General features: G+C 38.0%; 2 protein-coding genes across 13 annotated transcripts in view; one reads left to right on the top strand and one right to left on the bottom strand.

The window, feature by feature from the left end:
* The window catches only part of TRAPPC12 (trafficking protein particle complex subunit 12), a 41,506-nt gene extending 35,211 nt beyond the window's left edge, over positions 1 to 6,295 (bottom strand). For both annotated transcript variants that reach the window (XM_015859351.3, XM_085543928.1), the window contains exons 1-3: positions 6,250 to 6,295; positions 4,548 to 5,757; positions 2,513 to 2,629 (exon numbers count right to left, since the gene is read on the bottom strand). In XM_015859351.3, the coding sequence (XP_015714837.2) occupies positions 2,513 to 2,629; positions 4,548 to 5,753 (1,323 nt within the window). In that variant the 5' untranslated portion in view covers positions 5,754 to 5,757; positions 6,250 to 6,295. The remainder of the gene's footprint in view (positions 1 to 2,512; positions 2,630 to 4,547; positions 5,758 to 6,249) is intronic.
* An 80-nt stretch (positions 6,296 to 6,375) lies between these two features.
* The window catches only part of EIPR1 (EARP complex and GARP complex interacting protein 1), a 59,651-nt gene continuing 38,960 nt past the window's right edge, over positions 6,376 to 27,066 (top strand). The window contains exons 1-6 of one of the 11 annotated variants that reach the window (XM_085543933.1): positions 6,376 to 6,457; positions 8,998 to 9,104; positions 9,660 to 13,356; positions 13,936 to 14,879; positions 15,092 to 15,175; positions 20,904 to 21,036. Coding sequence is in view for 2 of the 11 variants with exons in the window: in XM_015859353.2 (XP_015714839.1) it covers positions 6,416 to 6,457; positions 15,092 to 15,175; positions 20,904 to 21,036 (259 nt within the window). In the remaining 9 variants the exon portion in view is untranslated. Of the gene's footprint in view, positions 6,705 to 8,997; positions 9,105 to 9,659; positions 14,880 to 15,091; positions 15,176 to 17,125; positions 17,230 to 20,903; positions 21,037 to 27,066 lie in introns of all 11 variants that reach the window. The other 10 variants (XM_085543936.1, XM_085543932.1, XM_085543937.1 and 7 more) reach the window with 10 other exon arrangements.

The following is a 27,066-nucleotide window of genomic DNA, read 5'->3' as shown; positions in this document are numbered from 1 at the left end:
CTAGGAGCACATTTTCAGTTAGTTTCAATAGGAAGAGATATGAAGATGAGCTGTAGGATGGTTAAGACGATGCCTCTACTATGGGATAACTGGAAGAAATCAGGAGATTTTGCCTTTGGAAATAAGATATAAAAAATCTGAGAAATAGAAACATCACTGCGGTGTCTCCACACGAAGTAACAGTAGAGAGGAAGGAAACAAAAAAAAAGCAACTCACCAAAAACATTTAAAAAGCAACATAAAAAAGAATTCACAATCATTACAACACTGAATGAATGCCATCACTAGGGCACTTTAACCCAGCAAACCTAACAGGAAGCAGCATTTACTTAGTTCCAGTGGCTGATGGTGCCTTTGTACAGCATCTTCCTACAGTTCTTGGGCATGTTAGATGGCGCTCCATATTTACACATCTAAGTTTAGATGTTTCCAGTAACTGGAAACTCTTTTGACTTCAGAGTTTAGACACTAGCTCACATGTACAAACTTTATAAATAATATAATAGAGTTTAGCTCCACGTTCTCACCCAAGACTATGTTTCTCCCTTCTGCACTGTGGACCCCTTCGAAATAGAACCTGTCTATTGTAGAAAGGAATTGAATTATACAACAGAAGTGATCTCATTACTTTTTATGCTGATGTGTAATTCATATGGATACTAAACAGGTAAGGAAAAATCCTGTTTTTGTGGGATTTACACAGCAATATTCCAAATTTCACCAGTACGAAGTCAAGCTCCAGATTTTAACCACATGTTAATTACAATATTCCCTGTAAGTGACCCCTCATATGAAATAATAACATTCCCTGGATATATTTTGTCAGGAATTCACTCAAAAACAGTAACATTGGTGGTTGCTAACGGCTGGCCTGGCTTCCAGCCTTTTAAGTAATATAATCTATCATGCAATGTCACTGGTTCTAAGAAGGTTCAAAATACCTATTATCTTTAAGACTGCTGCCAGACAAAAATAAGTTTTCTACATTAAGATTTTCAGAAAACGAAATAAACAGAAAAAAAACCCTCAAAAGAACACAGTAATATTGGCAAGGAACAAATAAACCGAATTAATTTTTATAATTAAAACCAAAGTTCTATAAACAAAACTGAGAACTCATTGTATTCTATACTTGGCCGTCAGTTAACAATTGGAAGCACAGAAAACTGAAAAGCACTGACTTCTGGTTGAATGGCTGGTTTCAATTTTACAAGACAAAAACAAAGCACCCTCAAATTAGTTAAATTTTAGAAGAAATCTGCTGCAGGTAGCAAAAGATGTGACAGCAGCACATTGCTTCCTGCACTCTCTGCTTTAATTCCAAAGCCATAATAATGCTCTTATGAAGCTTAAGTGCACACTCAAAGCTAAAACAATACCCACGGCAGCACTGTACTTAAGGTATAAAATGGTTTGCAGCACAAAACAATTTGCACGGACAAAGCTACTGGGCCAAACAGAGAAAGAATTGGTTCTGCCTGTATGTCAAACCAACTCTTCTTAAGGAGATAATGTGGGGAAAGGAAGCCCGTTCTTCCCCATTTCTTAATGAGATTTTTTTTCCCCTCTGAACTTTCCAGGTAAGCAGAACAAGGAGAGAGACAGTAAAATCATTTCTGTGATGGAAACCACAGTATGTTTTTCCAGGTTTAGTTTCAAAAACTAACTCTGAATTTCTTGAACAACGTTTGAAGAGACAACCTAGAATCTTCCTAACGTGACAAAAAGCCCCCCCGGAGCTTTTACATGTAATGTAATGCAACTAAACAATAACATGTTAAATGCTAAATACAAATTGTTTTAACACTTCTGATTCTTAAGTGCTTTTCCTCAGTAATTTTTCATTCATTTTTTCAGAAGTCAAATAAGCCTGAAATGTTTTTATACTCCTACAGATTAAGTTCAGCTCAGCCATTTAATAGTGATGAGTTTCACATGTAACACAGTGGTTGAAAGAACAAGGCAAAGCTCATGAGGCTGCTGGACGCAGCTATTTAAAGGCCTGAAAGAACCTTTCACTTACAAAAAAATAAACTTTTATTTGGAAGCATTTCAGTGCAGTTTTCGTGCTTTGAAATAAAAAAATAGAAGCATTTGAAACTACCTCTTCAGCTTTGCTTACCATCTTAATGGTACATCTTAACCTTCTGCAAAACACTACTGCGAAAACATCAAGAATGCATATGGAAATGAACAAAAAAAGCCATTAAAATCTATTTTGAAACCATTTACATTATGTAAACATTAACAGCTGATAAAACTTGCGGTATCTTAAAATTGCCTTGTTTCTAACTTTAGCATACAAAAAAAATTACTACATCCATTAACACTAGTATTTAAATACCAGTTTCATTCCCATTAAGAAAATTACTGTACTTTGGCTAGTACCTCTGCAGGACCACAAACAGATTAATAGACACTTTTCAACTTTCTTCTCTCAGTCATTAACTATCAGCAATGTTGAGGGAAGCATGACATTAAAATATATTAAATTATCAACATTTGTACTTACAATTAGCTGTTTCAAGCCTACAAATGACTGCTCTACAGAGTTGGCATTTAGAACTTGTCTCTTCACTGCAGCTTGCTCCCCCAGGAAGCGGAGCATTAAGTCTTTTACTGCATCTCCCTTTGTGTTCATGGCAGAAAAAAAGAAGAAACACAGTGAGACACTATTAAACATTATTTTGGTAAAACAAAATATCAAAACAAAGGTAAGCAACATATCTCACTTGGTAAATACTCATCTTCCAGTACTTTCTGAAGCGAAATGAACATGAATGTATAGATATTTGCAGTACATGTATAGATATTTGCAGAAAATTTCTAGACTTACTCTGCTTCTTGGTTAGATTCTTTCTTCTAACGTTTAGGTTTCAATTAGCATAAAAATGCCCATGTTTGTTTGTTTGTTTCCTTCTTTCTATTATCCTTCAAATCACCATATTAACTATACATACACACACACCCTCAGTGCTGGCCACAGTGGGCTACTACATGACGATATACACACACATGCATGATATACCTTTCACACGACTTACAAAATGCCTTTCAGAAATATTGCAAAGCAAGGTTTTACCAGACATTTATAATGGATAAAGTGGCACATGATCCATTATCGACCTTAAATATCCACACACACACACACACACAAAATAATTAAAAAATAATTAAATCACACAACCAATTCAACAAGTATTTTTAATTCCAAAGGAGTTAACTGTTGGAATCAGAAATCAGGTTATTGAAGAAGCTCAGTAATTGGAAGAAATGAGACTAGCTGAGGGACACACATTTAATAGATAGATTTCTGAAGTCAGAAAGATTAATTCTACATTTTGAACAACAGAGCAGCTAGGAGGAAGACCATCCAAATACATGAACTACTTCCAGCTTTGCTAGCAATAAACTGAGTAATTCTGTACATGATACTTTTGTGCCTCAATTTCACACTCTAGTTTTGCCCAGCTATATATTTCTCAACATCTTCCCAACTGCAGCCCAAGACCATTGCAGTTCTGTGTACTACTTCTGGTGATTTCAGAAGCTAATCAAGAAACTCAAATAGAGCTTAATTCATAGAATGGCTTGGGCTGGAAGGGAACTTAAAGACCACCCAGTTCCAACCCCTTCTATAATGGGCAGGGTTGCCACCCACCAGCTCAGGATGCCCAGGGCCCCATTCAACTTGGCCTTGAGGGCCTCCAGGGATGCGGTACCACAGCTTCTCTGGGCAGCTGCACCTCACCAACCATGGAATTAAACACTTCCTCCTAATCTAAATCTCCTTTCTATTAGTTTAAAACGATTCCCCTTTGTTCTACCCCTCTCTGCCCCTATAAAAAGTTGGTGTCCCTCCTGTTTACAAATGCATATTCATACTGAAACTTTAATGAATTATTGGAAACTGATTTAACATTAAAACATGCCTCCCAAAATGCTTTAGTTGGCATTTTGAGTACTTCATAATTATAGTTTCAGTTAAATAAGCAATTCAAAGCCCTACAATCATAGAGAACAATGACAGCAAACCAAGGGATGTCTGGCCAGTGAAAGAGAACAGCAGGCCACTGAAAACCAATAACTGGATGTAATGCAATTCATGTAATCATAGAGAACCTCAAAACTGGACTACGCTAACCTGTTTGCTTATAAATAACAACAAAGAAAGCAGGAGGAAGCCCCCTTGATCTCCTTGCTGATTTTGCATCAGGTCTTACCATAGAAATGTATTACACTGACCTACTGTAATGTCATCTTTCCACTTACACGCTTTCATACATGTGCATTTATACTTGGATCCAGCTCTGGATTTTATGTAGGCTGTCAATACTGGTTTCCAATATAGCTAACAAATTGACTCAGATTTTGTTTTAGCCCTTTCAGGTACTAGTAGACAGTGTCATTAAATTTTCTAGTAAGGATGTGAGTAGTACAAAAGGGCAGCTGGCAACAAAGCACTACATTAAACACGTTATTGGAAAGCTCTTATTTAGCATTTCTAAAATACAACAAACAACCAAAGTACAACCACAGACTCTTACCTGGATATTATCAAATTTTAATCCAGGCATGGTGAGATTCTCTTTGTCTATGAATACAGTGCTGTACTGTTGTGTGGCAACTGAGATCAGAACGTTTCTGGTTTCCTCACTGGGAAGCCATGCATCGTTTCTTCTGTCTAGTTCACTCATATTTAAGGCTGTGGCAAATGGGTCATCACTCCCAGCAAATACAGCCTGGATTTGTGAGAATGGTTTGGGGGACTGTGTTGTTTCTAGTGATGCTTGAGGACCACTTGCTTCAGGTCTCCCATTTCCCACAGAGAAAGTAGGGTTGGGCTGAGCACAGGAACTTTCTCCACCATTTGACAAAGAGGACATCTGTTCTGGAACTGAAGAGCTCGCGTTGGGATTACTGACAGAAATAAAATTGGACGTAGTAAATGAATCAAAAAAATCTGAAGCTAAAGTATTAGTGTTAACAGTATCACCAAAGAACTTGCTTAGACTAGGACTGGGCTGAACCACCTGTGGATTAGACTTCACTGGAGTCTCAATGATACTACTGAAACTGGGAGATTTCACCATCTGAGGCTCAAAGCCATCAGGCAGGAACAACTGTGGCTGAGCATTAGCATTGTTTGCTTGGCTGAAAATAGTACACACAGGGATAGGCTCAACCTCAGCAGATGGTTTGCTAGTTCTGGGCGATGATGTCTGGTCATCGAGTTTACTTTCCTCAATACCATTTGGCTTTGTTTCAACGGGAACGTTGTTTCCCAACTTTGGTTCATCTTTCTCTGTTTCCTGAATTGATTCCTCCTTTAAAGATGCCTGATCATCAGTTCCAATCTCAGAGATGTCTTTGGGTGTCTCTTCATGTTCAGTTTCACTCTCATTACTTAAAAGCTCTTCTTTGCCCACTTCTGCTTGAGTATTTTGGTTATCCTTAGCTTCCATTTGCTCTACAATCTCCTGCAGGCAACCGAGTTCACCGGTGTCATCTTCACTGTTGTTTGGAGAGTCTGAAATAATGACACTCTCCATCATTTGTTCATTAAGCTTATCTATGAAGTTATTGGAATCTTCTGATACAGTTTCATTCCCTTCAGACTCATCACCACCAAGATCAATGGTTTCCTCATGAAAAAGGATTTCTTCCCGAGTTTTCTGCTGAGTTGCATTTCCTCTGTCCTCTTCATCCAAGGTGCTCTGAGCATCCTTAGCACTGCCTGTACTATTCTCCATGGCACTGAAGGGAGAAAGGATACGCAGAAATTAGTTTGGCCACTCCAAATAACCACGTACCAAACAAAAACTGTAACTTTTACACTAAAAACACAGACATGTCACCACTTGACATTTTTCCTCCAATATCTGCCCACGGAATGAAATCACAAATAGTCTCTCTTCTTGCGTTCTGAGCAAACCCCAAGCGCTGGGATTCGCTGGCAGATACATCCACCTAAGCACACGCAGCAAGACAGCGGCTTTTGTACCTGCAAGGACTGATCCGGCCCAGGCAGGAAGGGAAGCACGGCTGACACTAACACTGACACTGGCGCTGCTTCGGCCCCTCCCGCACAGACCGAGGCCGTCCAGGTTCGGGGCCTCCGCAGGGTCCCCCCGGAGCTTCAAGGTGGGCGCAGCACCCCAGGCACCTAATCCCCTCCTCCTCATCTGCGCCCTCCTGCAGGCCCGTGCCCCACTGCCGTCTCATCGGATCCCGTCCACCCCTGCTCACCTCACCGCTCGGCCCGCCGCCCCCGCTGCTCTTCCCCACTGCGCCTGCTCCACCGGCCGAGGAGGGCGGTATTGCGGCTGCGCCGGGTCCGCTCCGTAAAGCGGCCGACGGGCAGCGCCGAGGGTCAGAAAGGAGCAGTGGGGAGAGGCAGGCGGTGTGTGTCGGCATGGAGGACGACGCGCCGGTCATCTACGGGCTGGAGTTCCAGGTGGGTGCGGATGGAGAAGGGTTGGTTCAGCTTTCAGCAGCTGTAGGAGCCGTTGTGCCGCTCCTTGAGGCCCTCGGTGAGCTGAGAGGCCCCGCTGGGGCTGCTTCTCTGCCGTGTCCCTTTGCTGCGATGCTCGGCGGTGTCTCCGGCGTGCCCTGGGCTTCTGCTTCCTTGTCAGCTTCTTGTGTGCTTCTCTAGCAGCCTTCTCTTTTTTTGTGCTGTGTGGATGAGATGCCAGCAGTCTCCGGTAGGTTCTTCAAGCTGTTTCTTCCTTTTCAGGTTCTCCCCCTGCCCCATTCCTATTCTGAGGGTAGAACATGGAACTTAACAAGAAGTTGTGAACTGTACTTGGTTATATCCCTATATACCCTTGGAAAGGGTCCAGAGGAGGGCCACGAAGATGATCAGGGGGCTGGAGCACCTCCCCTATGAGGACAGGCTGAGGGAGTTGGGTTTGTTCAGCCTGGAGAAGAGAAGGTTGCGGGGTGACCTCATTGCAGCCTTTCAATACCTGAAGGGAACTTACACCCAGGAGGGGAGTAAACTCTTCGAAAGGGCTGACAATAGCAGGACTAGGGGAAATGGTTTTAAGTTAAAAGAGAGAAGATTTAAGTTGGATGTTAGGGGGAAGTTCTTCACTAGGAGAGTGGTTAGGCCCTGGAACAGGCTGCCCAGGGAGGTTGTGGATGCCCCGTCCTTGGAGGTGTTCAAGGCCAGGTTGAACGGGGCCCTGGGCAACCTGATCTAGTAAAGGTGTATGTTTGGTGGCCCTGCCAGGCAGGGGGGTTGGAACTACATGATCCTTGAGGTCCCTTCCAACCCGGGTCATTCTGTGGTTCTGTGATATCCGACTACAAAGCAACGCGGTATTTGTAGGTGTCTCTTGCTGTTTACCTCCCTCTGTACCTGTCCCCTATGACAAATTAACCCATAGTGTTAGGGCTGTTTCCAGTGGTGGGAAGCCACGTGGCAAGGCAAAAACTGCAACATAAGAAGTTCCATACCAACATGAGGAAGAACTTACAGTGCACCAAAACAGGTGACCCAGAAAAGTGGTGCAGTTTCTTTCTCTAGAGATATTCAGGATCTGCCTGTATGACCCACTGTCGGGAACCTGCCTCAGCAGGGGGTTGGGCTAGGTGGGCTTCAGAGGACCCTTACAACTTCTATGGTTCTGTGATTTTGGATATAAGGACTGAGCTTCCTCCTGGACTGTCCTGCTCTACCTTATGAACCTGTTTAGGAAACGCTTCTTTACAGAAGGGTAGTTAAACACTGGAATAGGCTCCTCAGGGAGGTGGTTGAGTCACTGTCCCTGGATGTGTTTAAGAGTCATTTGGATGTGGTGCTCAGAGAGATGATTTAGCAGAGGGCTGTTAGGGTACTATGGTTAGGCTGTGGTTAGACTTGATGATCTTTGAGGTCTTTTCCAATCTGGGCTATTCTATGATTCTATTAGTCATAATGGAGGAATACAATCTCATAGTCAGTGCAGTTCTTATAAGTTGTAGGGGAACACCCAGTAAGGCAGCCAGGTAGATGAGAGTGATGCTGTCCCATTGTTCCTTCCCACAATAAGGTTTTACTCAGCTGCTGTCTTTAGCAACAACTGCCCTACTCCTATTGCTGTTATAATAGGAGAGGCTGTATTTCTCCTGCGGCTCACAGTGCAATATTTTCATTCTACAGCGGATTCAGTAATACAAAGTAATGAAATAAATGCATATCTATGTGCATTTTTTCATTACTAAAATGTTTATGGAAAGTGTTCTGGTGATGCGTGAGGGTTCTGTTTATGAAATTTGGTGCTCTGTCTACTGAGTTGCTTGCTCTGTGATGCTGACTACGCAAATAGATTTGTCTTAGAAAAAATATCTGATTGGTTTTCCTCTCATATCAGAGCTGATGTGTAGCACTGACCTGCACCACAAGTTAAATCTACTCAAGTCTGGTAATATGTCACTGTTTTTTGTGTAGCTTGTACTTAAACATTAATGAAACTTTATTATTTCTTGTAGAATGTAATATGTCCTCTGTTTTTGTAAAATTCATAGCTTTTTTCTTGGAGATCTTAATGACAGATTTCTCAGAAATATAGGAAATCTAGCCTGTGTGCCTGATCATGGGCCTGCACTATTCAGCCTTTCACATCACACATCTCTTGGGGACCTCTTCCATTCTGCAATGTGTGCAACAGCTCTGGTGGGTTGGGGAAGCAAAAGTACCGAGATGGTGGCAATCAAAGAGAATTACACTTAATTCAGAGCACTTAGAGAGAGGATGGGGGTAAGAAAGCTGGTTTATGACTTCTTCCCAGTGTATGTGTCAGAAGCACTGTGTCTACAGAAGAACTTTTCAGCCTGTTTAATGAATTTTTCTTTTGTTGCTTAAGTTGCTTTTTATTCTTTTATTTTCAGTTCCTGGTAGTCTTTCCTTCATGTCTATGACAAGCTTACTCAAAGCTGAGATTAGAAATGATAAAGCGTTTATAGAGAGGGAGGGATCTTTTTACTTCTATTATTTATATGTCACAAACCCAGGGCACCTAGAAGCTACATTAGAGTTTGCAGACTTGCCCATCCTGTGTTTGTCTCCAGGAGTCAATAACAATCTGATTTTGGATACTGCCTGAAAAAATGTGGCTGTTGTAAGTATGTGTTTGATCTGCTTCAGTGTGACATGGTATTTAAGTTTAAGAATCTGAAGCTAATTCCTTCTATCACTGCAATACAAATTTTTCTGCATAATTTCTGGCCAGTTTTAAGTAAGGTAGTTTAGAATAATGTGCAAATACTATTTATTTATTTTTAATTTGGTTTTCATGAAAATACAGCCTAATGGAAGAAGAGTATCTTAGTTCACGTTTCACATGAAAACATAAATGGAAGATGCAGATTCTGAGCCTTTATACTAGCATATAAGTACTCGCTGTTTGAAACTACTTCGACAAACTTTGAACAATAAATTATTGAATTTCATTCTGTTCAGGACTAGTTTAATTTCCTTTCCCCTGTTTTACCACTTGGTTGCAGATTTTTTTTTTTTTTTTTCCTTGTGCTATTTATGTTCATATCATCCTCAAAATGTCTGGTCTTTTTTCTTTGCTGTATCTGTGAGTTATGTGAACATTGCATAAACATGAAAAGTATACGTCAGTTTTAGGATGTGTGATTCTTGCATGATTATTTTTTTCCCCTGACAGTGACCCACCATAGTTGTTCTATGCTCCAACTGCATTCAAAGTGAAAATAACTGCAGAGTAATGGATGATGTGTGAGAAGCCACATGAATTGAGGACTAAGTGATGTGGCTGGGAATCTTTATGATGAATACGGGGCAACAGTAGCTGCAGAACATTTCAGTACAGAAGGCTTGTGCTTCTGAAAAGAATCTTAGCAAGCTTTACCAATAACCTAAATTATGAGAGAGTGGTGAATGAAATCCTACCAGAAAATGCTTCTGTGTTGTTCCAGTGACAGAGCGCTGACACAGGCTGCACAGAGGCAGTGGAGTTTTTCTTTGGAGAACTTCAAATGCCACCTGAATGTAATGCTGGACACTGTGCTCTGGGTGTCCCTGCTGGAGCAGGGACTGGACCAGGTGAACTCCAAGGCTCCCTTCCCACCTCAATCATTTTGTGACCTTGCTATTTATTTTTGTGACTGAAATGATCTGCTTCTTATATTTCCTGGTTGGAGTTATGTTTGCTCTATAGCCTAGAGTACACAGTGTGCTTAATGTTTGTTGAATAAGCTCCATTTTCAAGTGATCCATAGTTTCTTTCAGTTTGTTTGAGTATTTCAGCAGTGACATTTAAAATAGGTGTATAAGAACTACTGAGTGCCTGGGAGTACTTTACAGGCCTTATTTTAAGGTTGGTTGGATGTGCTTATAGTCCTGGATATGAGATGTGTGGTGGTTGCATTTCGAGACTTAAGTGTGGTATAGTTTCAATTGCAGCTGTGATTCTGGAGGAAGAAACTGTATCTTGCTTTGTCCTGCAGTGGTAAGCAGGGAACCTCTGCATCCTCTCAGGCTCAGCCATGCTGTCAATATGGGAGGTGTGGAGACTATGGCTTGTGTTTGCAGTGAGGTTCTCTTCTTCTTGGGAGAGCCTTTTCAATCCCTTGTGGGACAGAAGAAAGTTGCCTAAAAAGAGCTAGGATAATAATTGGATGATAGCATTAGTGATGTCTTTGGAGAATCTTAAGTGATCTCCCAAAGATCTTAATGTTTGAGTTGGACTACATAGATACTACTTCTTTTAAGACCCTTAAGCAATTAGCAGGATCCAAGTAATATTAGGTATGGTACAGCCCATTGTCAGCATGAAGCTATTGTTATGTGAGCTTGAAGATCTCTTAAAGATGTTTACCTTTAAGCTTTGTTGCAAGTGTACAGTGACAGTGAGAAAGTGGGATTTCTAAGGATGATTGTGCTATGCAAGGTTTTCTGCAAGGATTGCTTTTGTAGCTGGGAAGGTTTACAGAACCTGTCAGCCTGTGCAATAGGGTCAGTGCACTAAATGTGTTCGTGGTGGGAATTGTTATGCTCTGAACAAGTTTGAGAAAGCAGCTGTCAGAGCATTGAGGGTCACCTGGGCATGTGTGCTGCCAACCTCTTCACTGATGGATTTGCTGCAGCTTTTTGCAGCTTATGGTTGGAGAGTCTCCTGCTGGGATGGGAGAAACAAGGCTGTCCTATCTAGGTAAAGATCAAAGTGTACCTACTTGAAAATGGAAAATAGGCCAGAAGGCAGGCATAATATTTATGCTGTTATCATCCTGGGGCTTTCTTGAGGAGGGAGGAAAAAAAACCTCTTGATTTTCTTTTCTTTTTTTTTTTCCCCTTCAGACTGGGACATCAGCAAAGCCAATCCTTTTCTCTCCTGCCCTTGCAAGTAGCCACATAATATTTCTGCCATTTCTTGAGGCCATAATATAGTTATATAATATATAATATAGTTAATGAGGGCTGCTCTTGGAGTAATGCTGCCTATTTTATTATGTTGGCCCACGACATCAGAGGCAGATAATGGTGGTATGGCAGTACAGGTTGAACCTGTATTCCACAACATTTCCTTACCATGTGACAGATGGCAGCAGAGGGGTGGTCTGACACAATGGTGTCTGACATGGAAGTGTGTATGAAGCAAGAATGTTCAATTGAAATCTTCCATGCAGAGAAAATGGCATCTGACATTCATCTGCGCTGTCTGAATGTTTATGTAGACTAAGCAGTGGATGTGAGCACAAGGAGTTGGTGGATGATGCATCACCTCCACTGGTGCAGGTTTTGATGAGCACAGCATGCAGACTCTTGTTCATTGCTGGTGAAAATCCATAGCTAATAGTGGTGACTGTGTTGAATAATCTAGCATAACCATTGGGAAATGCTAGAACTGGATTTCAGATAGTGAGTGAAATTAGTAATCTAAGGTTCTGTTTTTGTTTTTTAGTAAAAAATTAGTTGGCCTATCTTTAAGTAACTTGTTTCTACTCCCATCCTCTCTTTTTTGTCTCTGTCCAAGGTGCTGGTCTTTCTTGCTGCAGGTTTATTTTTTTTTCTGCTTTGATAAAGGTATAATTTTTGTTCAAAGTTCATTCATAACTTATAATTTTTCTGCTAAAAGCATAATAGATTTACTGTCTTGGGGGCAAATGACAAATTATGAATGCTTTTTATAATTTTTGTATGCATTCATGTTGTTTTCTCTCTCCATATGTGTAATTTTTGGTTCCGTAGGATACTTCAGGTTGCAATAGATGAAAATGCCAGTTCATTGTGTTTGACTAGATTTTGTCTGTGACCCATACTGAACTTCAGTGTGACCATTGCTATAGTCTATTCAGCTGTATATCTGAGTACACTCCTTCCTTTGGAGGAAAAAAAAACAAAAAAAAAAAACAAAGTATTTGAGTTTTAACTGTTGTATAGAAGGTGCTTCTTTTTTTTTTTTTTTTTTTTAATATGACATAGAAATGATGTTTCTAATTTAAGCACAAAATAACATGCTGTGGTATACTTGTACAGTATTCCTTACACTGAATTCTTAAGGTAGTTTTCCTTTGTTCCTCCTCCAAACCCCTCAGCCTCTCACACACTCTTTATCTCAACCTCATTTTTTTCTTTGGAATGTTTTTGTTACTTTGAGAGACTGCAGGCAGAATAGTCTGTCCTAGCTCTAGGATGTAGAAGACACTGTCTGGGAGACCCTCTGGAGTGCAGTGTTGTTGTGTCCTGGATCTCTACAACTATTGCTCGTGTCTCTTGTTATCTGTAGAGACTTCTGTTTTCTGAAAGCACAAGGTGGAATTGACAGTTGTTAGATTGCCCAGGTTTTCTGTTTTGTAATTGTGTATGTGTCACCCCTAATTTTGTGGAACAAATCAGTTGGGGAAGCTACAGAACACTACTATGCAGAGGTGTGAAGGTCACTGGTTTGTTCATCTTCCTGGGCAGATAGTATTAAGAAGTCTTTGGCATTGACTTTTCAAAGGCAGTATCTGCTTTTGTGTTAGCTATGTGGGATTTCTGACTGTATGTTTATAAGCTTCCTTTAGTCTGTTAAAATACTTGGTACAATTCATCCCAGTCAGGTCGTCATGGTATTGCTCCAATTTTCTAAAACTCTACCTGGTTTAAGTTGCGTTTCTTCACAGAGATTGCTGACTGAAGTTTACAGTGAATATGAAATTTGAATGTGTAACCAGAAGGTTTTCCATACATCACAATATTTTACTCTTTCCTTGTATTGTGGTTTTTTTTTTTTCCCCTAGTCTTACATGTTCTTTAAAAATGAAGTTAATTACTTCTGTTGCTGCATTGCCTAGAGACATCAGTTAGGTGGGACTTTGCTGTGCGAGTATGTAACGCCACGCAGCATGTCAATTTCCTTGGTAAATAAAATTTTACTATTTTTGGAGGTAGACTACTTTCAGATCTATGTGCTACTTAGTGTTCTGTGGATAACTAGCTTTGTATAAGAGGTTTTTATCGATTTAGATTAATGGATACTCTTTCTTACTCTGCTTTTTATTTTCTAATTGCTGTGATTGTGAGGAAGGATGCTTTTGTGAAAGATACTGGGTTCTCTTCTTAACAGCGCTCAACAGTACAAAGGCAGAGACTTTATTCATCACAAGACTTCTTCTGTTGAAAAAACATTTTGTTTTTCTAAACTTAACTCAGAGTAGACAAAATTAAGCATGTATTTGTCCGGGAAGTACCTGACAGTTCATCATAATGCTATTTATTTCAAGGTTCAGATTTTCCTTACTTGTCAACATCTGATGAGTTTGATGTGGAAGCTGTAGTTCTTCATGACAGACAATAAACAGTAGTCGAAGTTCTTACATTAGGCACTTTGTGTCTAACTTGATTCATTCCTGAAAGGAGATAGATTAGATCTACTTGAAAGGGGTGAGAAGCTTCTTTACGTTTTGTTGTTGTTTTATTATTACTTATTTTTATTCAAGATATCTGGAGGCCTCTTCTGCTCAACTTGTGGAAACAAGAGTAAACTTGTTTACTTGAAAGAGATATGTAGCCGTTGACTTACTTCTGATGTGATCTTGAAAATAATTGGAAGGGGGTCAGAAATGAAAAGCAGCTCTTTGCTAGAGATCTGCAAATATAAATTCAGTTTAAGGCAAAAGCTTCTCTGCAATCTTTTTGGTGAGCTCATTGTTTCTGTCAATTGGAAACACGGTCTAGGATTTTTGTAGAGGAATGCTGCATAAATAGGAAAGCACAAACAAATCAGTATGGGTTCATACTTATCTCTGATCTACATTTGAGTATGTTTTGAACACAAACTGCACATTGAATTGTGTTCCCTTGTGCTTTTTTCCACTCCTGTAAATGTTGATCTACTAGCTTACACTTTAAGTTCATTATGTGTTTTTTTTTTTTTTAACTTCTGCTGATCTTGAGCAAAATACTGTCTAAATCATATTTTGTATCTTGCATATGAACTATGTGTGCCATTTATGGAGTTTGGAGTACTTTTATGTTCTTATTGTTGCTGCTAGACAAGGGCTTGGACTGTTTTGCTTTATGTAAAGAAAAACTTTGACTTGCTATTCGAGAACTCCATCATTATTTGAAATTTATCCATTATGTTCTGGTGTTGAAAAAGAAAGTATTTGCTTTCTATTTTTTTATTAAACTTGATGTTTGATGGTGAGGAGGCGAATTCCTTCGTTTTTATGCAAGCATTTTAAGTCTGAATTGTTTTCCCCCGTCACCACTCCCTTCAAACTTACAGCATGAACAGCGTTCATTTATTTATTAATATTATATCCAATACACTTAAGAATCAAGTTCATTGTTCCACTTTGTTTTTTCTATTTTACTTTCTCTTTTTACAATTCATGATGGAGAATTAATCTGGAGGAATTACTCTTATGACAAAGGCCAGGTAAGTATTTAGGACCTGTGTCTTCCTTGTATGTTACAAATGTGAGAAATTGTAGTAAAATGAATTAAGCAAAATGGACGTGAAGGACAACAAAGTATTGAAGTTGTAAAATATGATGCTTAAAATTGATTGGTATGTAAGCTTAAAGTTTTTTTGCTGAAATTAACGAATTATAATAATTAGACTCTTCTAATGGTGTTCTCTTTCCCTAGGCACGAGCGTTAACACCTCAGACAGCAGAAACAGATGCAATAAGATTTTTGGTTGGAACACAGTCTCTTAGATATGATAATCAGGTAACATACTTGGTCAAATGTCTTTTTTTTGTGTGCTTTTTTTTTTGTGTGTGTGTTGTTATTTTATTTTATCACTTTTCAAATATCTATTTTTCTTCTTCCTGCCCTCTAGTTCTGTTTGAAGTTTAAGTGATAGTTAAGTTGTAGATGTACATTAATTGTATGCAGATATATTGTAAGCAATATAAGTGAGAGTGTGTATTTCTGGAAAATTGAACTGTTCTAAACTGTATGACTAAATCAGTTTGGCTTAGTAAAGCAGCTTCCATTCTTTCATTAATTTATATCTTTAGATTCTCTGGTGCTGTCTTTAAACCTTGGAAGACATATGAAGTACAAAAAAATTCTTTAATACTTGATTGTCTTTAATGTGACTCCTGGCATATGCATAGCTGTGAAATGGATTTATTTATTTATTTAACCTATAATTGTCGGTAATCCATTGTGTCTTTACTGAACATAAATTTATCATGTTAAAAATTTCAGGGACGATCATGGCTTGATTTTTGTTGGTCTGTTTGTGGTTAAGAGTACAGCACTTACAAACTTAACAGTAATTTCATTTTCATGATTAAACTTCAGTATGTGTGTTCGTACTGGAAGAAGATCTTCAGGGCAAAACATTTAGAAAGCTGTGTTAGGTGTAGGCTTCAGGTGGGTCTAGCAGAGGTGCTGGAGAGGTTTTCTGCTGGAAGATGCCAGATGCTGCCCTGTGCGTCCTGCAGTTGCCTGTGCAAGAAGAGCACAGTTGAGACCAATAAAATGGTGGAACCTCTGTGAAAACTTTTGGGATGGATGAACAGGGAACAAAGAAGAGAAAGAAACAAACAATAGAGAGGACGCCAAGATCAGAGGAGGCAGCGCTCTGTGGTGGAGCAGATAGCCTCAGCTCCCTGTGGAGAGCCTGTTCCTGCATGTAGATAGAACTGCAGACCATGGAGAGCACATGCTGCAGCAGAAAAAAAGTGAGAGATGGAGAGTGGCAGAGAAGGCCCTACATATTGAGTGTAACCCTAGTGCCCCATGCCCTCGTGTGCCATTTAAAGCCTCCAGACTGAACGAGTCAGTTCAGAGAGTGGGAGGGAGAAGGTGTGATTTTAAGGTTTGTCTTTCTGATTTCTCACAATCTGAATTAGTCGCTACATTTATTTACTGCCAAAAAAATGCAGTTTCCCCCCCCAGTGTGTTTTGCCCACAAAAGTAATTGTTCATGGTAAGACATTGAGTTTGGTACCATATGTTAATGCTAGTTAAGACACAAGGGGAAGAAAGTGTTCAAAGGCATGAGGAGCATGGAGTATTCAGTTCCTTTACTTTTCAGGAAATACTTGTGAAACCAGTAACAAAAGATGTGGCATAATGGACTTAGTTAAAAACAAGATGATTAAAAAAAAATAATTGTGTATATTTGTCCTGTATGCTCTTCAGACATTTGGCTTTAAGGTGCTTTTCTACTGAATAAATAGCTTTATCTGGTTAAAAGTTGAACCTGTCTTTTACTTCTTGGTTTGACTAATTAAATTAAAGTCCGAAATTGGAGTTAGAGAGTGATTCTTGCTTATTGATTGGCATCCAGCAGATCTTCAGTAATTTAAGTGTTCTGATTTAGGTAAATTTTTGGCATAGACTACCTATTTTAGGAATATCTCCATATACATATTTCAGCCTCATTGGACATGTTTGTTCGTTTTTTTTTTTTTGTTCCCCCTTTCTCTCCCCCAGTGATTCCATTAATAATAGATGTGCAAGCCACTTCCTAGGGTATTAACAAATCTTTGGGGATTATTGGCCTTTAGCTGCGCCTCAGGCCATCAGCTCCATTAGCTAGTTGCTAATCCCTAAGAAATGCCTTACGCCTCAAGTCATTATTGTTTAATTCAGCGCTGTGTTCTCTAGATTTGCTTAAAAACTTTTTTGGTTACCTGATCTAACTTATGAACTGGCTTGCAGCCTTCAGTGCTTGAACAAGTGTTGCGTGGTGAGATATTCTTTATGCAGCTCCATCATGTGCAGAATGTTTCTTCCCTTCCAGTCCCAAACCAGGTGTGTTGCAGGTAAGAGAATAGCAGTCATGCAGCTGTCAAGGTAATTTCTTCCTTAGTGAGATTCATTTCTGTGCAAGTAATACATAGGTAATCTGGTGAAAACATTTTGTTGTTAATGCTTTCCTTATCAGGCAAAGGAAAGCATTTTTAAATGTGATACTCTGTCAGTATTTGGGATACTAACAGTGTCAAGTGCTTGGTATTTGATCTGCACAGCTTCATGAAAGTCGTTCCTTTTTGACTGGAGATCTGTCATCTACTCCTGTGGAACAACTTTGCTACATACCTTCAGAATTTGAATGAAATTAGGAAACCTGAATGCATACAGCCAATGAAGAAAACCCAACTAGAGGTGGTTTGCTCTCTCTTATGAGGTTTGGAGATCTTGAATAAGGAGAATAAAACTATAGGAGAACGAAGGAAGGAGAACAGCGTGTTCTTGATAGAGTATTGAGGAAATGGAGAGTAAAACTGGCAACATGAAGAAGTTTCTTGCCAACTGGAAGAGAGGCAGAGAAAACTGTCCACTGAAATACCACTTGAGGAGAGGTGATTATTGAAGAGAGCAGTCCAGACTGCTGGTCTGTATTATAATCTTATAGTTTAGTGTTTTGGAGATGGTGATCACTGAAAATCTACACCTTCTGTCTATATGTCTGTCACCTGTTGTAGAAGCATCTGCCCCTCCTGATCTGGGGGTTTGAGTGCTTTTTTTTCTAGAGGAATTCTCTAAACCGAAGCAAACATTTCATATCTTTGAATGTAGTTTTTGTGTTTTTTAAACTATGTTCACTGTGACTTCTGAGAAATTGTTCATGCAGTTGCATACTCGTTCTTTGACAGTATTTTGCACAGTCCTTAAAAACTTGGCCTTTTGGAAGCTTTTGTTTCATTTTCTGCTCTTAATTTAATGCATTTACTGTACAGTAAGAATACTTCACCTAATCTTTGATCTCTCTGAGGACTGAGCTATCTTCAGTCTTGAGTTAGAATCCAACATAATTGTTTTCATGCATGGCATTACATAGGCACAGAGCATGGCAGTGGCCACTCAAACTGAAACGCTTCCCACATCTTCCTCTTTGTACCCTGTTAGTCTCTGATGGAAGGAAACAAATTATAGAGATTGTGTAATGGAAGAAAAAGAGTAATTTTGTTCTGAATGTGTTTAATGGTCTTCCTGCCTTAGTCACTTCCGTAGCAATTAGAGATTTCTCTAGATTTTGTTTTTGTTTTTGTTTTAGTGACGTCAAATAATTGTTTGCCTTCAGATCTCTACATTTATTTATTTTTTTTCCTCTGTTTGGACTTGTGTGCATTCAGAGAGAGTCTTCAGCATAATTGCAGCAGCTAGGTTGGTAGCTTAGGGTTGCTACTGATGTTAAGAGTTATTTTCCACAATGATTGTGTTCCACAAGAACTGTGGTGACACATACTCAGGACAGTGCAGTCATGCTGAGAAAGTTCTCTGAGTGATTTTATGCTTACCATCGTTGTCATTATCTTCTGTAGCATCTATATGCTGCACTTATTTCTCCAAGTTGAATCTCATTTCCCTACTACACAGGTAAAAGTTAGAAAGATAGTAATTTAGCAGCTGAAGAATAGCAGCCTGTGCAACTGGGCTTTGTTATAGGAGTACTAGCTGTTTTTCTGCTATTATGGTATCATGGTATCATGTTGGTACTGTATTTGGTACTATTATATTTTCTGTGGGAATTGTTTTGTCTTTGGTATGTAGCATAATTACAGCAGGATTTCCAGATATCTATGATGTCAGCTGAGGCAAAGACATGACAGCAGAAGAGAAATTGGTCATCTGTGATTTCAAAAGGCTTCAGAGAAAGAGCTTTCCAACAGTTTGTGTTGAACTACCCTCTTAACCTGGCCAGCCCAGGCACAGCATATGTGCAATTGGGGTGAATAGAGTTTTGATTTGTGGTTCACCTCTAGAGACTTCAGTGAAGCTGCCAAATGAGACTTCAGTGACTCCAGTGGAAGGCTTCCTTCCCTCTTTTTCTTTGGAGATAACAGAGAATAACTGAATAAAGCAGATTTGTTTGCGCTTTTCATAGGGGAAGTCAATTCTTACTTTTAAATATTTTCACAGATTTCACATTATTTATCTGTTAAACATCTAATTCAGTAATTTTAGTGGATCTGATTTTTTTGTTGGAGATGCGAAAGCCAATTATCATTGTTTTGATGTATAAAAATAATAATAGGAATTATTGTTCTTGAGCCTGTTGGAAATTTTACTTCAGGGTTATAAATATGCTGCAGTTTATCTTCCAGCTATTTATTTATGAACAATTTCAGTTGTGAGTTGATACAGAAAGTCAAAATACATCTGGTGAAAGCAGTGCAGGGGGCTGAGTATATTGTTTCTGACTAATGAGTCAATGGTATAAACCATTAAATGAGGAAGAGTTCTCTTCAGAGACAGAAGCATTTGATTTAGGACACATGGAGTAGGTCAGGAGGGGATATATAGAGCAGCAAAATAAAGGGCAGCTGTAGATAAGTCTAAGGGGTGTGACTGCAAAGTTATGAAAGGCAGGAAGGTGACTTCTGTAAGTTGGACAGAAAGATGGCTATGCAATTGCTGCAGGAGATGAATGTTGTCCAGATGCCTGGGTAGATTTGTAAGTTCAGGGCAACAAATGAAGTCAAGTTTGAAAAGACTGCGTGCTCATCAACTGCTGGACTGCTTATGTGCCCTGGATGACTGAGTTAAGAACAGTACAGGTGATGAGGTCCTGCATTATTTCCAGAAGTTGCTGATGACTGCACTCAGCAGTTGAGTATTTGAAGGAGAGGTTACAAAAAAAAAGATAACACAGCAGCCATTTCATAAAGTAATGTACAGTATCACCAGTATATCCTGAGTTGATACCTATCTAGTTGTTTCTCTATTTTATAAAAACTTTCTGTTATATCTTGTAGTTAAGACTTATGTGGTGCTTCAGTAGTTAAGATGGTGTCTTTGTTTCTCTCTTCATTGTTGACAAACTTTACATAAAAGAAAAAAAGGAGTGAGATATAGATTTATGAAGACAAAGTATTTCTTAAAAGAAAACTGTATAGGTTCCTTATCTTTCAGTTTAGTATTTTGTCTTTGCTTGTTGTCTAAAATGTATTATATTTCCAAATGTTTTAGTAATATATAGTTTTATATATGGACACATATATAGGACTGCTTGCTTGAAGAGAACTCTCAAAGTTTCTATTATTTCTGTTTCAAACCAAAGTCCTTTCCCTCTCCCCCATTCTGTCTTCAAAAGATATTTAAATGTGATGGCTTGTATACGAAGTTAGTGCAGACATCTTGACTGAAGATTGTGATGTTATCGTTTCTGTTTATTGCTGGAAGAAGTGTTGAATTGCAGTACTAGTGGGTTATTACTATTAAATATAATATGAAAAATCACCTTCAAGCTTTAAGCTGCAGAACTGAGAAGAATAAACACTGTATTTCATCAAAACAGAGAGATGGCTTGTTTTTCTGGAAAAGTCTATCTTGCTTGAAATAAATGATATACTAAATTGTTAGTATAACAATTAATTAAAGTAGATATCAGTTATAAAATTCTCGTTAAATTGTTCTGTGCAGTCATTGTGTATAATTAAGACCCACAGGAAAACATTTGAAAACCTAATGTTCTCTTTTATTGTATTTTCAGATTCACATCATAGATTTTGATGATGAAAATAACATCATAAACAAAAATGTGCTTCTTCATCAAGTGGGTGAGATCTGGCACATTAGTGCAAGTCCTGCAGATAAAGGTGTACTAGCAACTTGCTACAATAAAAGTAAGTCCATTCCAATAATTTAAAATTTTAAGTGTTTTGATATTTTTGAAGGCACAAGGATTGAACATCTGGCATGTGTAAAACCTTAAAAATAGGAATTATCACTCAGTATTTTTTCAAAGGTCTGCCATCTCATTAATTATACCTCATCCTTCTATCCTTAGATTATCTTGATTACAAGTATGTTTGCGTTCATATCAAAGAAAGCAGCAAAACCAAAGTATTGCTTACCTGATTAATGCCAAGAAAGTCAAGTAAAATATTTGTGTTATTTTATGCTTCATTCTTTTTATTGTTTTATATGTTTGACTTTTAAAGTGAAAGCAAATGTCTTTCAAAATTTCTTGCCGGCATAAAGCTCCCTTTAAAATTGCAGATTAAGTCTGCATATAGTGTTGTTTGTCATACAAACAGTCAATGCAGATATGCCCACAGAGAACTATAAATTATCTAAATATTTCATCGGAACCAGTAGGAGTGTTCTTTGTATACCCTTAACACTAAGCGCACAGCTGTTTAGATTAAGGATCTTTCCTAGGTAAGGCAGATGTGAAGATTTTCTGTTCTAAGAAAGTGAAAATCCCCTTGCATCATTTGAGGAGGGGGTTTGTTTTTCTCTCTAACAAGTAAGAAATCTGTGCTGTTGGTTTGAATAAATTTTGTTTAGTCTTGTATGTTTTTGCGTATTTTTTTCATGAAAATACAGTCTAAGCATACAAGAGTAAGACAGTGAGTTTCAGACTTCTTGCATCTTTCAACTGTAGAGCTGTAAATTCCCGCTGTTCAACTTTTTGGTAAAAAAAAAAGAAGTTCCATTGCTACTAAGTTCTATTTCATCTGCACTGAAATAAAAGTACTATGGCATGAATTTCTTTCATGAGTCAATTGTGAATCTTTAAAAACAATTATAAAAGTGATGGAGGGCTTTAGTGGGCATTCTGGCTGAGAGTTCACTGAAAGGGTATTGACATGGTGAGTTTTTTGTTTTAATTTTATTTTACGTTTTAGTGTTGACTTCCTGGGTGTAACTTCTCTTGACAATCACTGCCAAGGCAAAGAATATCCCAAAGTTCTTCTGATGAAGTTTCCCTTGCAGAAAACCAAATGAAGTTTATAGATTAAGTTTCTCTAGCCTTCCTGAGCTGTTCTGTTGGTGATACGATGGGACAGGGGAGATGAGGAAGGAGTGTTGTTTGTTTTATTTTGTTTTCTAAGAATACTGTACTCTGTAGAATGTTATGAAACACCTTATGGAATTTATGCACTTCTGTTTTTTCCTCCTATATAACTGAACAACAAGTTGATGAGAGATTATAAAGTCCAGTACTTAATTTATCTAATGTCCTATTTAATGGAATATTCTGAGTTGAAAGGGATCCACAGAGTTCACTAAGTAATATTAGCTGCTTTTAATTTATTCATTTTGTATCTGTTTTTGAAATCAAATATTGTTTTAGCTTGTATGATGACCATATATAACTTCATATTGCTTTTTAGGAAATTAATATATTTAAAGGCTTGTTACTCTAACATGCCACTGGGGACATTCCTTACAGCAGTGTGCATTTTTAATTGCTAAAACCTCTTTGGAAGAGAGCTTATTGGATGAATATGTCTGCTAAGCATGACACTTCACATTTCTGTGATATTTCTAATCTCCATTATTGGACCTATTAATTCACATGTATGCTTTCTATTCTAGCTTCTTTGTGTTCTAAATTTGGTTTGCTTTATATAGATATTTTATATTTTATTTTATATTATTATATTATTATTTATTTTATATTTTAGAAATGTTAAGCTTTATTGTTTGTACTTCTTGCATCTTCATTTGGAACCATCAACCATAAGCATTCTGAAGAAAACAAGATCTGTTTCTCAAATGATTATTGATGAATCTAAATAGCAATACTTGTAACAGAAAGCACACGGCAAGGGATTCTAATAATAAGGAATACTGGGTTTTGCAGACAACGTAATTCAAGTAGTAATGCAACTGAATTAAGCATTCAAGATGTTTAAAACTCATTTATGTATTTGTTTTTATGTATTGCACTTGTTTGATTATTTTAAAGAGATGCTGTTTTTTCCTTCATGAAGTACTGGGCAAATGGTATCAGGTTGGAGGTATTGTGACCATCTCTTGTTGTCTGAGCAGTGTACGTCAGGCAAATCTTGTCTGCTGTTGAAACTCAGATAATGAATTGATGTGATATGCAACTGTTGTTAATAGCTGTTTCTTAACATTGCCTAAGTAAGCAGTGAAATTTGAAAAGTTGAATCATATTTTGCAATTCATAGCTCATGGAAATAAGTTAATGAAATAGGGTTAAGTGCTGATGGAAAAACTGAAAAGCCATTGATTATGCTGTATTACTTTAAAAAAAAATAGTAGATACAAATAGGACTTTATTTTTAACAAATCCACCTGTTTTTTTTTGTCTGGGAGGAGCGATATACCTTACATATAAGAAGTTTCAGGAACAAATAAAGGCTGAACTGAAGATTAATACTATGTACCTGCTTTGAAGAGCGAACTTTGAGACTGTTTATGTTCCAAAAGCACTGATGTAATGATATTCTGGTGTTTTAATGGTGGTTGAGAGAGGCCTTGAAGTAACGTGGATCTTGCTCAGAAGTTGCAAGAGCCTCTTGGCTGGGGAAGTTCTTTGTGGTTTTAGTGTTTTTTTTTGTTGTTGTTTTGTTTTTTGTTTTTTTTTTAAATTATTTTCAAGCACTTCAGCTATTGATAAATGTGGTTATTGTAGAGTGTATGATTCCAGTGCTACATCATGAGCCTGTTTTCAATTGTATAAAATCTTCAAAAGGAGTGATGCTACTGTAGAATCTGATGATGTAACGCACCATGTGGAATTTTTGAGGTTTATTTTCTTCCTGCTTGGTGAATATGTGAAATATTTTTGCTTGCCTTTGAGTACAAGTGAAATAGGCATAAGCAGGTGGGGCTTGTAGATTGTTATTACTTGTGCACCTATTAAGGAGCAAAATCTTGTGACAAACTATGAGACAGCTGCCCTATCTCATCCATATCAGTAAAATTTCTTTCCTAGTTAGCCACTAAACTGATCAGAGGTGATACCAATTTTTTACTTTTTGTCATTTGTCACTTTGTCATTAAAAATTGTCTTGTTTTCAAATGATATTGTGGGTGTAGCCAAGACTTGAGAACACTACAGATAAAATGCTAAAACCAATTAAGTAGCAAGTGAAATTCTGTAAGTTTAATTTTGAATCTCTGTGATAATAAAGTATGATTTTTCTAAGGTTTTAAACAAGTTTGGTGGTGGTGGATAGTGAGATCCAAGCATAGCAAACAGTGAACCTAGTGATCTTCATGTGTTCTATTAGCATAACCTGTATAAGTAAGTGGTAATTTTATCTCATCTCCCTTCTTCCCCTCATCTCCCTTTTACCCCATATCCCTTACATTTTGGTGTATGTTTTTGAATATGAGTTTGGCAGATCTTTGGTTCTGTGAGTACTGAGAATTATGAAAGCTTTATTTTATCCCAGACTGCTGAACTGGATGAAGAAAGGTATGTGAGTATGTGGAAGAAGCTAGGTATAGGAGGAAAAGCTATGGTAGAACATGGCTGAATATTTTGAGGATGGGGGGAGAAGACATTGTGAAATTAATGCTTATATATTAATACTTTATGTAGATAAAATATGCACTGCTAAGTCAGTTTTGTGACATATTGATGCATCATCTTTACTCTTGATTGTGGCAAGTCAACTGAATTAAAAATAAAAAAAACCAAGTATTATTTTTTTCTTGAGCATGATTTAGATTTCTGCTGACAGCTTTCAAATAGGTGAACATTAAGTGGAGAAATGATTTTTGTAGTCTTCTAACTTCAAAAGTTTGTTGAATTTCTGTGTGATACAAATTAAGTTTTCTTAAAAAAATGGTTTGTTTCAGGGAGATACAGTGTGCATAGGGTTTTGGGCTACAGAAATAAAGGTGGCAAAAAGCTGGCATGTTGCATTTGCATTTTGACTGGCTAATGCTGCTTCTTAGAAAATGTTCGTGTTGATTTGTATCTAATATCAATGTTCATTAAAGTTACCTTACTTGTAATGTAGAAATTGCATTGCTTTGTTTGCTGTGGCCCAGTAATAAAAAAGAGAATGTAGAATTTAACAAAAAAAATCTGTCAGAAGCATTCTAGAATTTTTACATTTTTGTTCTTTCTGTTGTTACAGGTTCCAATCAATTGCCTGTAAATTTCTAACTTTCTCTAAAATATTGCAGTAAAGGCAATTTTAAACCATGAACGAGAAAGGTAATGAGGGAGATAGAAATAAACTTGTAAATATTAGTAAAGAATAGTACTGAGGTGGGATGAGGGTCAGCATTGTACTCTCCAAATAATGGTATAAACCATTAAGTATACTGATACACAATATAAAATGAAGGTAAAAATGAAGATAAGTTAATCTGCAGATTTGCAAGAGGCTGATAGCTATCCAAGAGCTATTCATCTTTTAAGGGAAAATAATTTCTTATGTGTAATATTACATTAAGTTTGAAAGAAGTTTTTCAGTATTTGAAAGAGTGTTATATAGGGTAATTTTTTCATTGTGGTGAGCTAAAATGCCAGAAAGGTTGTAGATAAAGGAAACTAACTTAGAAATCTGAACAATGAAAAGCAGACAAAGCCTACACCCAGTTGAAGTTCAATTTGTAGTCTCTTTATTGATGGAGATAAAACTGGAAGGAGTCATGAAAGTATTTATATGGGCTTATTGGCACGCAAAATGTCAGTGCTTGGAAGGGACCTTGAAAGATCATCCAATCCTCCTGCCAGAGCAAGGCCACCTAGATTAAGTCACACAGGGATGTGTCCAGGTGACTTGCAGCAGTTTTCTGCATCAGGGAAAGCTACCGTGCATCTAATCTATTTTTTTTAATGTAAGTTGATAGTGATAGCCTCAACTAGAGTTGTCTGAGGAAATTGGGTTAAGATGAAGCCGAACGATGCACTCTTTATCAGAACAATTCATAATACAGTGTTATGGGATGTGTGAAACATTCAACAATTTGGTGTTGCAGAGGGAGCTGTCATAGAATGACCCAGGTTATTGAGGATCATTGAGTCCAGCTCCTGGCTCTGCAGAGAAGCACACCAAATTGGGACCTGATGTCAGAGTGTTGTCCAGGTGCTCCTTGAACACCATCTTCTTGGGACTATGACCACTACTCTGGAGTGCCTGTTCCATACCCCCTGCCCTATGGTGAAGAACCTTTTCCTAGCACCCAACCTGACCCTCCCCGATGCAGATCAATGCCATTCTATTGGGTTCTGATGCTGTCACTAGAGTGTGTGTCAACACTGAAAATTGTTTAAGAACAGAAAAATGGTTAAGTGCTAGTTTGTGAGGAGCAAAAACTGCTGATCGTAACAATCCTAACGTGGAATAAACCGTTTTTGACAGACAGGCAGTTGTCTGTTCTTGTTTTTCTGGTTAAATCAGTATTTCTGATAATGATTATTTTTGCTGGAAATTAGAACTTCTAGTGTAAAAGGAATAGTGTCAGGACATCAGACTACGATTTTAAGGTTATGTATTTGTGTTACTTGAACAGAGCTGTAGTGTTGCAAATGCATCATAACAGTGCAACCACTGTACACTGCCAAGTTAATAGAATACGCGCTACAGTAATAAAATGTGAATTGCTTTAAATAAAGAGAATGGCTCTCTAAGAAGGTATAAACCCTGAAACCCGGGGTCCTGTTTTTCTTGAAAAATTCAAGACTGCAGAGAAGAGTTCTTTCAAATTAGCACATTTCAGGTAGGCAAGCCATAGCATTGTTCTTTCAGTTAATTTGTACTTTGAGAGGTGTATATGCACGCTTACAGAAATGAAAATTTATTACATACTCTTGCAGAGTCTTAGGCAGATGTTAACATGAATAAACATCTATTATGCTGTTGATGTTGGTATATGCCATTGTGTGTGCTCTGACTGCTACTGAGAGTGAAACTAGAGATCTCTTTTAAAGG

Source organism: Coturnix japonica, chromosome 3 (assembly GCF_054131305.1).
Source record: "Coturnix japonica strain WE chromosome 3, WE-NBRP24, whole genome shotgun sequence".
Classification (NCBI taxonomy): domain Eukaryota; kingdom Metazoa; phylum Chordata; class Aves; order Galliformes; family Phasianidae; genus Coturnix; species Coturnix japonica.
Note: the sequence above shows the minus strand (reverse complement) of the source record. Positions and strands in the feature narration are given on the sequence as shown.